This window comes from Branchiostoma belcheri, unplaced genomic scaffold, assembly GCF_001625305.1.
Source record: "Branchiostoma belcheri isolate BF01 breed outbred unplaced genomic scaffold, Haploidv18h27 scaffold180, whole genome shotgun sequence".
Classification (NCBI taxonomy): domain Eukaryota; kingdom Metazoa; phylum Chordata; class Leptocardii; order Amphioxiformes; family Branchiostomatidae; genus Branchiostoma; species Branchiostoma belcheri.
Window position 1 is genome coordinate 113,139 of NW_017803269.1, and position 13,154 is coordinate 126,292.

General features: G+C 43.7%; 3 protein-coding genes across 3 annotated transcripts in view; 2 read left to right on the top strand and 1 right to left on the bottom strand.

The window, feature by feature from the left end:
• LOC109467495 (talin-1-like) overlaps nt 1-13,154 on the bottom strand; it is a gene marked incomplete at its 3' end in the record, with an annotated part of 133,275 nt that overhangs the window by 105,081 nt on the left and 15,040 nt on the right. The window lies entirely within an intron of this gene.
• LOC109467496 (tripartite motif-containing protein 2-like) lies at nt 7,711-9,834 on the top strand. Its single transcript, XM_019765508.1, has one exon. The coding sequence runs from the start codon at nt 7,711-7,713 to the stop codon at nt 9,799-9,801; it is 2,091 nt and encodes a 696-aa protein (XP_019621067.1). The 3' UTR covers nt 9,802-9,834.
• LOC109467516 (tripartite motif-containing protein 2-like) lies at nt 11,023-12,084 on the top strand. Its single transcript, XM_019765528.1, has one exon. The coding sequence runs from the start codon at nt 11,023-11,025 to the stop codon at nt 11,944-11,946; it is 924 nt and encodes a 307-aa protein (XP_019621087.1). The 3' UTR covers nt 11,947-12,084.

Consider the following 13,154-nt stretch of genomic DNA (forward strand, 5'->3'; position numbering starts at 1 on the left):
CACAGTCTAATAATTTAGTTGCCAAGACTAAGAATCCGACATAAAAATAAACAAATACAGTTCTAACCATCAGAATTGGAGAATACATTTTAACCTTTTCCCTAGTACTGCCTAACCCTGTTACCACAGATTCAGTGCCAAACCACTACTTAAGCATTCCGAAGGTTAACCCCAAATAAGTAGCCTCTACCAGGCACTGCGGATCACTGGAAAAATAGTACAAATTGGCCAAAATAAAGGGAGAGTATTCCAGAAAAGATCCAGGGCCATAGAAGATCCAATTCGCCACCCCAGATCTGTAAACCTTGTACATGTTGCACACAAAATAGTCTAAATTGAAACCATTTCCTTATGTACACAACCTGAAGCAAAATCATAAATATCAACCTTACCTTACCATAATCTGCCTTTAAAAGGTACAACTGGAATATCTATTTCTTCCGTACAGTTAAACTCCTAACTTATGCACACAGAAAAATTGCATGTAGGTAAGGATGGCAAGAAAAAGAAACACCCAAAATCCTCAGAAATCAGAGCATTACAATATTAGAGCATTACAACGTCCTCGGGAATATAACTTGGAAAAGTGGAGTTATCTGGTTCTAAAATGTGCTTAAACATCTATTTCTACAGTACGGTAAATCTCCTAATTTCTACACACAGAAAACTCCCTGTACATTTGTAAATACCCGGAAAAGGCGGAAAGAAAGAGAAACACAAAATCCTCCTAAATGAAAACATGACAACTTATTCCGCATGAGGACACAACTTCCAAACTTACCGTAATCTACCTCTAAAAAGTACAGCGTACAGGAACTTGGATATCTATTTCTATAGTACAGTACAACTCCTAACTTGTACATGCAGAAAACTGGATGTAAGTAAAGACGAGAAGAAAGAGAACCAGAGAGGCTTGTGGTCCTGTCAACAGCTGCCCCCCTCCCCAAACTTGGCATTAGGTCGTGCCACCAATTTGGACCTTAGCCAGCTCTCAAACCTTCCAAACCTTACACAAAAATATCACAAGCAAAGGAACAAAACTACAGTTTCGAGTGCAGAACTGGGAAAAAAAACCAGGGCATAAAATTAAAAAGGTAGTGGGACTCGCTAGGTCCAATTATGGTGTCTGTCTGCTTGGTCGTTTACTGTGTATAAAGATAGAGCAGCCAAATCTGTCTGTCACTCAGTGACTGACTGACTGAAACACTCACCCTGTACTTGATGATGGAACTTTCTGTCACCTCCCAGCTTCTGGAATTCCGGAAAATTCCAGCCGGTAAAATCCGAGATGTTCCCTGGAATCCTACGCAGACGTACAGGATCTGTGCGGAATTCCCTTGCCAACGTTCCGGCTAAAAACAAGCATCCGTTCTTCCTCCCGGTCCAGCCACCATCCTTACCCAGCTTTACTGTGAACCTACTGCATGCCAGAGAGGGTGATGTTATGTGTGGTATGCAGGCAGCTTGGTGGGTATATATGCCTTCTAAACACCAGCCGGCTGGGTGGAAAGTACATGCACCACCACCACCAGGACCAACACACCCGGCGCTCGCTACACGATACCTCTGTTCTATCATCGCCATGGAAACAGCCGGGAATCGCCACGGCAACGCCCGTTCTATTATCACCATGGAAACAGCCAGGAATCGCCATGGCAATGCCAGTTCTAGAATCATCATGGAAACAGCCAAGTAATCAGCAGGCTGGGAGTGTCCATGTACATGTAGCACCATCAGGACCGAGACAGACGTTGGTCGCCGCTACACGCCACGCCCGTTCTAACGTTCTAATCGTCATGGTAACAGCAAGGGAATCTCCGCCCAGCTAATTTTGCTACACCGGAGTTTCGGAGAAGTCTTGGGATGGACTGAACGTCAGCCAAGCCGGAAAGAAGGCAGGAAGAGAGCTAGGAGACTTTTCGATGTGTCCATGGAAGTCTGTAACGATTCTTTCCTTCCTCCAGCCTGACGAAATAAACCCCGAATGTTGACGAGGTTTCGCTAAACAAGAGTTTCCGAGAAGTTTTGACGTTGGAGAGACGAAATAAACATCCGTCCAGCCGAAAAACAGACAGGAAGTGCGCTGGGGGCCTTTCCAGCGTGTCTCCAACCTGATGAAATCGTCCCAAATCTTGATGAATTACCGATCGGAAGTCGACGAAAAGTTGAGCGTTGAGCGACGAAAAGTTGAATGTTTTGGCATCAAAGGGATTGAAGTAAACATCACTGAGGGTACTAAAATTTAGCAAAAAGCAGTAGAAATCAGGGAGGAACAGAGCTGGGAGGCTTGCCGATGTGAAACACTTGAACAGAGGCTGATTCTTTCCTTCCTTCCACCTGATGAAATTGTCCCGAAGGTTGACGAATCACACACCAGAGTTGCAGGAAAAGTTTAGCAACGTTTCGACATGGAATGGATCGAAATAAGCATCACTGAGAGCAGAAATCACAGAGAAACAGAGCTGGGAGGCTTGCCGATGTGAAACACTCGAACAGGTTCAGAAGGCCAATTCTTCCCTTGCTTCCACCTGATGAAATTGTCCAAAATGTTGACCAATTTTCAACCACAAGTTGAGGAAAAGTTTAGCAACGTTTGGACATGGAATGGATCAAAATAAGCATCAATGAGAGCAGAAATCAGGAGAAACCGAGCTGGGAGGCTTGCCGATGTGAAACACTTGAACAGAACAGAAGGGCGATTCTTCCCTTGCTTTCCCTTGATTAAATTGTGCCGAATGTTGATGCATTATGTATAGGGCTGGTTCCCTAATTGGCTGCATATGTAATGTAATTTGGAGCAGGCTTCCATTAACAACCCAGGTTTTGTCCCCCTAATAACCTAATAAACTGGACCCATGAATCTGGGACCACGGGGCCACACCAAGGAAGTCACTTGGTTCTGGGAACTTTTGAGGAAATAAAGTTAAAATGTAGACTGATAAGGAAATCAGCAAAGAAAGAAAGGAAGGGAGAGAGACAGAGAGAGAGACAGACAGACAGAGAGAGGGAGAGAGAGAGGGAGAGAGAGAGAGAAAGAGAGGGAGACAGAGAGAGAGAGAGAGAGAGCCAGAAGACAACCCAGGTTTTGTCCCCCTAATAACCTAATAAACTGGACCCATGAATCCTGGTACCGAGGCCACACCAAGGAAATAATGCGTTTCTGGAAACTTTCAAGCATTTAGGCGTAACGTAATATGTAAGACCGGACTGTAAGGCTTGAACCACTCACACCGGGAAGGTCCCCTACTCTTTTCGATAAGTGCGGCGGGTTCTCTTATGTGCGAGAGGTGTGGCTCTCCCCAAACACGGGACCTCTATTTAACGTCCTATCCGAGGGACGTCCCTAACCGAAGCTAGGTACTCCATCTGAGTGAAGTGAGGGCACATGATCGGTGACATGGGCAGGATTCGAACCCAGGACCCCTTGGTCCTGAGCTGAACAAGTGACCATAATAGCCAAGTGGTCCTTATGTAGTTAGTGGGTCACTATCTGTAGGGAGTTTATAACTCCAGGCTATAGACATTCTATCATTAGACTCTCTTGTACATTAAGACCCCTACTATTAAAGTAAATGTGGGTCAGGGAGAAAAATGACTAGTCACTGTAGCATAGTGATTAACCCTGTCCCAGTACAGTATAGACTGATTAAACCAGTACTGTATACTGTAATTCACTTTAAGTTCACGGTATCAAAAGTTCACGGTCTGAGAAAAATGGACACGTTCACAGAATTAAAATATTCACGGTGGCGACAGGTGCAGGAAAAAGGAAGTCCTGGAATTATTTGTTAACTGTAATGATAAGTTCATAGTATAGAAGTGACAGTGAAAACAGTGAACATATCAGTACTGCGAAAAAAATCAGGAATTACAGTATCCCTTCTCTTGTACCCGTACCCCAGGGTACCGGCATTAACAACAGTTACTGTAGTAATGTAATCAAGCTAATAAAGTCCCAGCTCTGTATGGTCAACCTGTGACATCATGGTGTTAAAATATGGTAACCAACACAAAGGAACACATCAAAATGGTCAGGCAAATTCTGGGTTTAAATCCTGAAGGGACCAATGTTGTACCTTTGGGAAAGGTACAAATGTTTGTATGACTCTTCATATAGTATCAAAATCTATCCACTTGCTTGAGGAACTGATTTGTGGTAATTGTACAATTTACAGTGAGACAGTGAAAGAACCAACCATTTTTATTGAGAGGAATCTACAAGAAAAACAGCACTTTAACAGTAATGTTACCAAGATTGCTGAATGTTTTTCAAACAGTAACAGCAATTCTAGTTCGATTCAGCAAATAATAAATGTATGTGCATAAATATTATGGGTACTTCTAATCCTGAATAACACGTATGTGTCTGTAACCTCTGACCTATAACCCCTGTTTATGAGGCAACTTGATCTTGGAGCAACTGCTGAAACCTGATACACCATACAGGGTCAAATATAGTAACCTGATACCCCATACTGGGGTAAATATAGAATATATAGTCTTTGATTTATAGAGTGGTGATGATCAATTCCTTTTGGGGTAGTATGATAACATTTTACTTTGATCATGAATCACTATCATGAACTGTAACAAAAACTCCAGCTACTGCTACACTTTTGTTACTTTGCTGCAGATTTGCTACAAAGAAACCTGCATCGTTTTGCTACAGTTCAGTCACTACAGATTTTCTTGTACCAGTCCATTTGTAACCACCCATTACAGTTCTAGCCATTCTTGCCACAAGTGAGTTTCTTACAAAGAAACCTAATATCCTTTTGTAAGAAACCTGATATCATTTTGTAACAGTTCCATTGCCCATAGAGATGTTGCTACATTGTCAAAGAAACCTGCACTTTTTCTTCAACAATATTTCCTTGCTGCCTCCCCTGCCACCAGAGAGTTTGCTACATTTGTACCATTTCTGCCACAGGCAGTCTGTCACATGTTCCCACTGTGGCAATATCTGTCTGGCAGGGAAATGGCAACACCAGCGAAGTCAGTCCAATTAAGTCTGTCCCAGTCTTCACTTTACTGTGGAAAACATAAGAAAACAGGCGAAGACCACCAAACCCCCAGCTCTATATTAAAGCCTGCTATGGAGGCTAATCAGAAAACAGCGTACTGTAATTCACTTCATGTTCACAGTAGCAAAAGTTCACAGTCTGAGAAAAATGGACATGTTCACGGAACCATATATTCACGGTGGCAACAGGTGCAAGAAAAAGGAAGTCCAGGAATTATTTGTTAACTGTAATGATAAGTTTGTGAAGTACAGAAGTGACAGTGAAAACAGTGAACATAACAGTATAGTAGCCTCCATAGCATGCCAAAAACAGGGGGGTTTTGAGGGTCTTCTGGAGCTTTTATGTGCTATTTTCTGATATAGACAACATAGTCGGCCTGGTTGAATTACCCCTGTTACTGTTAGACCTGGGCTAATCAGAAAACAGCCGAAGACCACCAAACCCACAGTTCTATAAGCCTGCTACGGAGGCTAATCAGAAAACAGCCGAAGACCACCAAACCCACAGTTCTATAAGCCTACTACGGAGGCTATGGACAGTACAGTGAAAAAATCAGGAGTTACAGTACTCCGCCTGATTAGATTAAGTCTGTCCCAGTCTTCACTTTACTGTGGGAACCTTTCATTCATCTGGGTAATCAAGTCAGCTGCCAGCCAGGGGTCACAGGGGGCAAAGGTCAGCAGGGGTCATGCAGAATCAGGTGGGGAGGGGCCACAGATAGTTATTTCTTTGGTTATCGGAATTTTATGGTAAAGAATTCTGCAACTGATAAAAATGACATCTCCCAATAGAGTGTCTATAACAGTATAGCTGGGAGAACTGCCCTTCGGCACAACACACCAGCTTTGCAGGCACACAGTGCTGCAGCAAAAGTAGTCTATTATAATATTATTGTTGTATCTTTGCATCTCATTTATTCTTTATTTAGCCAGGAAACCACACCTAGGCAGTGTTCCATGGACCCTGGGGCTATGTTCTTTTGTGTATTGTTCCCTTTCTCAGGGCTACCTTTGTAACAGGTATTGGGTTATTTTTTTCTCACAAATATGCAGTATCAAGTAGAGAGTGACTGCATTTTTGTCTAGATAGTAATTTTAGCCTTTCTGTCCTTTTGTGCAGTTATATATAGATATAGATCTATCTACAACATCTCTCTATCTCAAATCTTTATTAGCATATCTAATCCAAACAAATATCTATCAATACATGGTATCTCTAAAGCTAAGAGGGACAAAGCTTTACTATTTCTTTGTTTTCTTCTTTAAAATGTTTTATCTACAATTTTGAACTGCATTTCTGTACTTTGCATATAATAGGTGTGGCAGCAACTAATTATACTAGTCTGGTATGCCTAGTCTCTCCCACAACAAAATTAGCATACTCTGGTATGTTATGTCTGTACCTCAATGCCATTTACTCTCCAAGCAGAGGTTTGGGTTTTGCCTTATTTTGGCGTGTTTTTAGGCTCTTAAATCGGGATTTCTTTTTTTTTTCACTGGTACTACTAGTGGTAGCTTTTTTGTGGGTTGGTGTAAACAAAGATACCAGTGCAAAAAAGAAAGCCCAATAAAAAAAGCCTAAAAAAACACGCCCAAAATAAGCCAAAACCCAAACCTCTGCTTGGAGAGTAAAAGACATTAGCATACCCTGGTATGCACACGCTTGAGTGCACACGTAGTTCTACAGGTCACAACATACAGACAGGGGAACAGAAACTACGCTGTAGGCGCCATGATTGCTCCTGTTTCTGGGACTAACTAAAGAAAGCAACAATTCTAGAAGTCTGCTAGCTTCCAGTGTACCTGGCCAAGTTTATCCAGGTGGCTGTTTTCTGAGGGAGATCAGAAATTTTGCTCTCCAGGAATGCACAGCAAAAGAACAACCTTCCAGAGTCCGTACTCACGTCACCCAGTGTGAACACGTTCAAGGGAAGTCTCGACAAGCATATGAAACAGAAGAAACTGATGTATGACTACAGGGCTCTACACCATCCACAGAAGCCAGAGATGTCTGTGCAGTAAAAGGAAAGAGCGGCGTAAACTGGAACTGAAGCTCCTACCTGGCCAAAGGCATCTACAACATGTACTCTACTCTAAAAGGGGAACAGGAACTAGGTCGGTGGTAGCGGACAACATAACAGTGTTTGCTCTTGTTTCTGGGATAAACATACGACTGCTACAGATACTCCTACTTCCCTCAGACTGTTAGAGACTGGAACTCACTTCCTCAGGCCATACCCGAAATACCAGAGGCTGTCAAGTTTAAGGAAGCAGTACTACTACACTTGAGGAGTCTTTAAGAGCGCTGCACCCTCCCCCCCCCCTGCGTGTTTGACCACAACTGAGAGGTGTTACGCAGCACTACATCAAGATCAAGAGAAGAAGAAAGCAGTAGTTTCAGAAGATTGCAAGCTTCCTGTGCACCCGAGTTTTAGCCTTTCTTCTTGAAATCTTCTTGTTATGGAGTCCAGAGATTTTTGCTAAGATAATGAATTCCAGGTGTGCTCAAGGTTGCGAACAGCAAAGACTTAGTGAACAACATGCCCACCTCTCTGTCAAGTCAAGGAAAAATTTGAAAGAAGTTAAAGAAGTCTGCAAGCTTCTTGTACAAGAGTAAGACTTTCTTCAGGTGGCTGTCTTGCTAGGAATAAGACAAGAGAATTTTCTGAGACACTCAAAACAACAACATGTCATCATCAGATTCGGATTCGTCTCCATCTAGTCTTGGAGAGCAGGTAAAAGAAGAACTGTCCTGCAGCATCTGCCTGGAGCTGTTCACCAGGCCCAAGGTGCTGCCCTGTCAGCACACCTTCTGTCAGGACTGTCTCATCGACCATGTGGGAGTGAGAAGACATTTCCTCTGCCCAATCTGTCGTATACAGGTCGACCTCTCACCCTTAGGTGTCTCAGGGCTACCAGACAACCACCTTGTCTCTAGTTTATGTGAACGTCTTGGAAGCCAGGTGGGCATTTCTGCAGGTAAACGGAGGCCGTCCAAGTCCGCTAACAGGTGCGCCAGCCACCCTTTGGAGGATCTAAAGGTGTTCTGTAAGAAATGTGAGCTACCGATTTGTGAGCTGTGTTTAGAGACAGTTCACGACGGCCATCCTACAACCACACTTAAAAAAGCTTCCCTCGGACGGACATTTTCTTTCGACTCTACCATCGCTGAGGGGAGAAACCTTCTTGAGACATACTGCAACTTTCTCAGAGATCTCCGAGACACCGAGAAGAAGCTAAACGAACAGAAACTTCAGACGGACGGCAGAATTTCCTACGTTTACGACCAAATGGTCGAAAAACTGACCGAAACGAGACACAGCCTTCTGTCTGAGGTAGAACAGAGACATCGCGCTAACCTGGAAACTATACAGGAACAGAGAGACGCAATCCTAGCTAAGGTGAACGAACTGTCTGCTGCCTGTGATGATGCGGAGAAGGGCGTGAGGCAGGAAGGAGTGAAGGTGTTCCACTTCCAAACCCACCTGAGCCAGGTGATGAACCCGCGAATCTCAGCACCCGACTCCGCGCAGGTGTACAGCGTGGCCGTGTTCTTACCTGCGGACTCACCTGTGCCGAAGCTAGGCCAGGTGGGCGTACAGCCCTTCCCGTCCGTGTCCGCTGCGTGCGGGAGGGGGGCACAAATCCCAACCGTAGAAAGACAAGTGGAAGTCTTTCCTATAGTAGACCTAACTGTACCTACAGCTGAACAGCTGGTCATCCCTCGCTCCCTGTCTCCGTCGCTTAGCAACACAGAGGTCAAAGGTCTATACACAGAGGTCACAGGTCAGAATACGGAGGTCAAAGGTCTGAACACGGGGGTCAGAGATCTGACCATAGAGGTCAAAGGTCTGAACACTGAGGTCATGAGTCAGAATGCAGATGTCAAGGGTCAGATTGCAGAGGTCAAGGGTCAGAACACAGAGGTCAAATTTCGTCGGCAGCGGCGGCGTTCGTTCGAGCTGCGGAAGCTGACGTTTGGCGGGAAGGGTTCGGAAGCTGGACAGTTTGACGTGCCGTGTGGGGTTGCGGTGTCGGAGGAGGGGGAGGTTTTCGTGGCGGACTGCGGTAACCGGCGCGTGCAGGTGTTCACGCTGGGCGGCACGTTCCTGCGCCAGTTCCCCACTGCCGCTGCGCCGGACGGACGCACCATCCAGCCTGACGACGTCGCCGTGGATACCGACGACCATATATGGGTGGTGGGGATCGACGTCGCCGCGCGGTACACCAAACTCGGAACCCTCCTCCGCACCGTCGAGCTACGCAACACGGGCTGGGACCGAGGCGTCGCCATGGATACGCGAACAAACAACATCCTGGTCTCCCAAACAACCATCGACAAGCGCGACATCGTCGGCGAAGTCCAGATTTTCGGCAGAGACGGAGAAATCGTAAAAACCGTCGGCGCTCAACAAGGCATGAAAAACCCTGCCTACATCACTGTAGACGGCAAAGGGAATATACTCGTATCAGACAATGTGAGCCACTATGTGTATGTGCTAAACCACGTGGGGTATCTCCTGTTGAAGTTTGGTGGGGAGGGGGGCGGAGAGGGACAGCTCAAGTGCCCCAGTGGAATCTGTACGGACGGTTCAGGGAACGTTATCGTGGCGGATACGAGAAACAGCCGCGTGGAGATGTTCGACAAGACGGGCGCGTGGGTTAGGCATGTTGCCATGGGGATGAGGGGGCCGCTGGCTGTTGCCATGGCACCACAGGGACAGCTGGTGGTCACTGACTCAAGTGACAACACGGTGACAATATTCCATAGCTACTAACAAACAAACAAATAAACAGTTGCCATGGCACCACAGGGACAGCTGATGGTCACAGACTCAAGCGACAACACTGTGACAATATTCCACACCTACTGAATAAACTAACAAACAAGCAAAGGAACAAACTGATCTACAAACTGTAATGCTTGCTACTATTCTTTAGAAATAATAATTTTACATTTGTAATCTAGAAAAGCTATAATTAAATGCTGTATTTCAGTGTGTTTGTGTGCAGTGTGTTTTTGAGACAATAGAAAAATAATCAACATCAGAATGTCAACCCTTCTTTTGTTTATCAGGCAGTCGTCAGGTGGCTTTTGGATCAAAAAAAGTCCCCCAATTTTCCTGTCAACTCTTCAATGCATTCTAGTGCGGCTGGGATTGAATATAAGTAAAATAAAGTTGACTTCAAGTTGAAGTCATACAATACTTGAAAATAAAACAGGTTGGGACAGTTCATCCTTACTTCGGGACAATTAAAATTTATTTTGGGGACAATAGGAAGAAAATATAATTTTGAGGCTGGAAGGAAGCAAATGGTCGTCTCTTTTCCTGTCTTTCCAAGGTCAGTTCCTTGAATGGTCCAAAGGTCATTCCCTGTCTTAAGTTTCCTGCTAGCTTCAGGTCATATTTAGACTCAATGACAGGTCAAACCATGGAAAAGGTCACATTTTTTGGCCATATTCTAAAAAACATACATTCTTCTGTCCTTCTTAGCAGAAAACCGGGCCTTTCTCAGCAAAATTTGCCCAGGAAAAAAATTATCTAAAAAATAAGTCCGAAAATATATCGTTGGTGTACACACTGCTAGTTCTGCGTATGTCGATTTGCTGGTCCCTCCCCATATTATGTAGGGCGGCATTGCCTGAGGCTGTTTTTAAGATTACTCTCTATAAGTCGCCTTTGTTAAATCTCAACTACACTGCGCAAAACTAGCACTTCAGGTTTTACAGGGATGGTGGCAGGGGTTTCTGGAGTTCTGTTTTCGTCAAAATATGGGGCAAAAAGTTATGGTTTAGGCAACCCTGTCTTTAAAATACATTGTTCAAGAAATAGACCCACGAAAAGAGCATGTACAGGTTGTTTATGATGTGTCTGGGACTGAAAAATTGTAAGGCCAGCAAGTTTTCTTCCAAACCCCTTTAGCAGCCTCACCTGCGTCATTTTAATTTGACCCTTCCGGACAAAAGATTTAATGTTTTGAGTTGAGGAGGAAGAAAAATGGCGGGGGTGAGCCCATCCCTCCCTACTGCACTCCAACAGGAACTTCTGTGTGTGATCTGTGAGAAGCTCTACTCTACACCGAAAGTTCTACCATGTCTTCACACATTCTGTCAAGACTGTTTGGAGGAACGCGCCAAAGAAGACACTACCTTCAACTGTCCGGTTTGCGACACAAGAACTGAGCTGACCCTGGAGGGTGTGGAACAACTACCGGAAAACACGGCCATTTTGGATCTTTGCGACCGAATCCACAACCAAGAAGTCATGCCACAACTTGTACTGGACTCAGACGAGGAAGAAGAATCAGAGGAAGAGGAGAGAAAGTTGTACATGTTCTGTCAAACTCACAGTAAAGAGAAGCAACAGCTCTACTGTATGCAGTGTAAGGTTCCTTCCTGTACCGAGTGTTTGGACGAAATCCACGCAGGACATCGCATGATGTCGTTGAAAAGAGCCCTCGACGATCGCAAAGTTTCGGTCGCGACATTCTTAAACCGAGGGAAGGACCTGATGGAGAACTACTGCAGCTACATACAGGGTTTGCGAGAAACAGAGAAGAACCTACACGAACAGAAACAGCAAGCCGACAACAGCATCACGCAAGCATACCAACAGATGATCCGCAAACTCACTGACACCAAAGAATCGATGCTGAAAGACGTCCACGAGAAGCATTTGCAGAACATCCGCGCGATCCACCAAACCAGAGACCCGCTGTTAACAGAGGTGTACGAACTCGCTTCGGCCTGCGAAGGTGCTCAACAAGACCAGGACCAGACCAGACCGGACTTTACCATTCGAGAGAAACAATTAGTGCAGGTTGTTAGGGAGATCTCGGAAAAAGTAGCCCGCGCACCCACCCCACTACCAACTCCCCCACTCACACCGCTAACTCCACGAATGGAAGAGTGGGACATGTGACGTTTAGTGTCATTCAGAAACTGGAAAGGGTCAACAGAACCAAGCCGCAAGATTCTGCACAAACAACTATGAAATAGATGATAGTGTCACGGAAATGAAAAGAAACCTACAGTGGGGATTGCTGGAAGACAGACGAAAAATGTCCAGACTGTGCATGATGTACAAAACTAACAAACTGGTGGACGTACCAACCACTAAGTATCTAATATTAATTTGTCATCATCAATCCGTTATTCATCAAAACGACAGGTCAATTTGCTGATGGAAGGAGTATGGTCTTTATTTATATATATATCAATTTTATGTATTGATTTCATTCTTACATGTATGCGTATATATGCACTTTGGCATCAAAATTATTTTGTTTGTCAAATCCTTGTCACTGCCTAAAGTCTGACTATCCACACATACATAAATTTCTTCAATATTAAAATGTATGTAAAGTAAAGTATTTTGTTTCTTGAGTGCGTGATATGTATATCTATATTGTACTAAGTACATATCCTTATTTTTTAAAGCATATGTATATCTATATTAATTGTATTAAGTATGTATTCTTATTTTTTCAAAGCAATTTTCACAGTTATGTTAATATAAGTCTTCCTGTAAAGGGTGGATCCTTATACGTTTCTTCTATATTTGTATTTTACACATTTTTGAGATATGTTAGGATATCTTGTAACATGTAACGTTTATTTTACTTCATCTAAAAATACCCTGTACAAGACATGTTTCGAACCTTCTGCGTTTTTCATGTAGCTGTGTAGAAACTTGCTGTAAGGCATTTAGGTCCTTATACATTTTTGTGTAAATTTGTATATTACACCTTTTTGTATATTTTAGCATATCTAAACTTGTACCCCATGCAAAACTAACTTGTACAAATAAATCAGATCCCTCAAATACATGAGTTGTTGTAACTTTTGTGACATACATATAAGTTGCAGAAAATGGTTTTTCTTAGAAATGCCACTGAAATGATCGATCAAACAGAATGAAATTAAGCTGACATCTATAACTGAATTACATGAAAATTAGTGCTGGAAATGTTGTGTCATTTGGCCCAATAGGGTCAAACCTCTTTAATCTGTAGTATAGATGAACTCATAATTTCCCTAATAAGTTGCATCACTATTTTTATTGTATGGATGTGTGACACTTAGAGTAGGAATGTAAAATTTGGTCCAAAATGAAACAAAAGTTAGACG

Bases quoted from the DNA above. Each gene is read 5' to 3' on its own strand.
- LOC109467496 (XM_019765508.1), top strand. From the start codon at position 7,711: ATGTCATCATCAGATTCGGATTCGTCTCCATCTAGTCTTGGAGAGCAG.
- LOC109467516 (XM_019765528.1), top strand. From the start codon at position 11,023: ATGGCGGGGGTGAGCCCATCCCTCCCTACTGCACTCCAACAGGAACTT.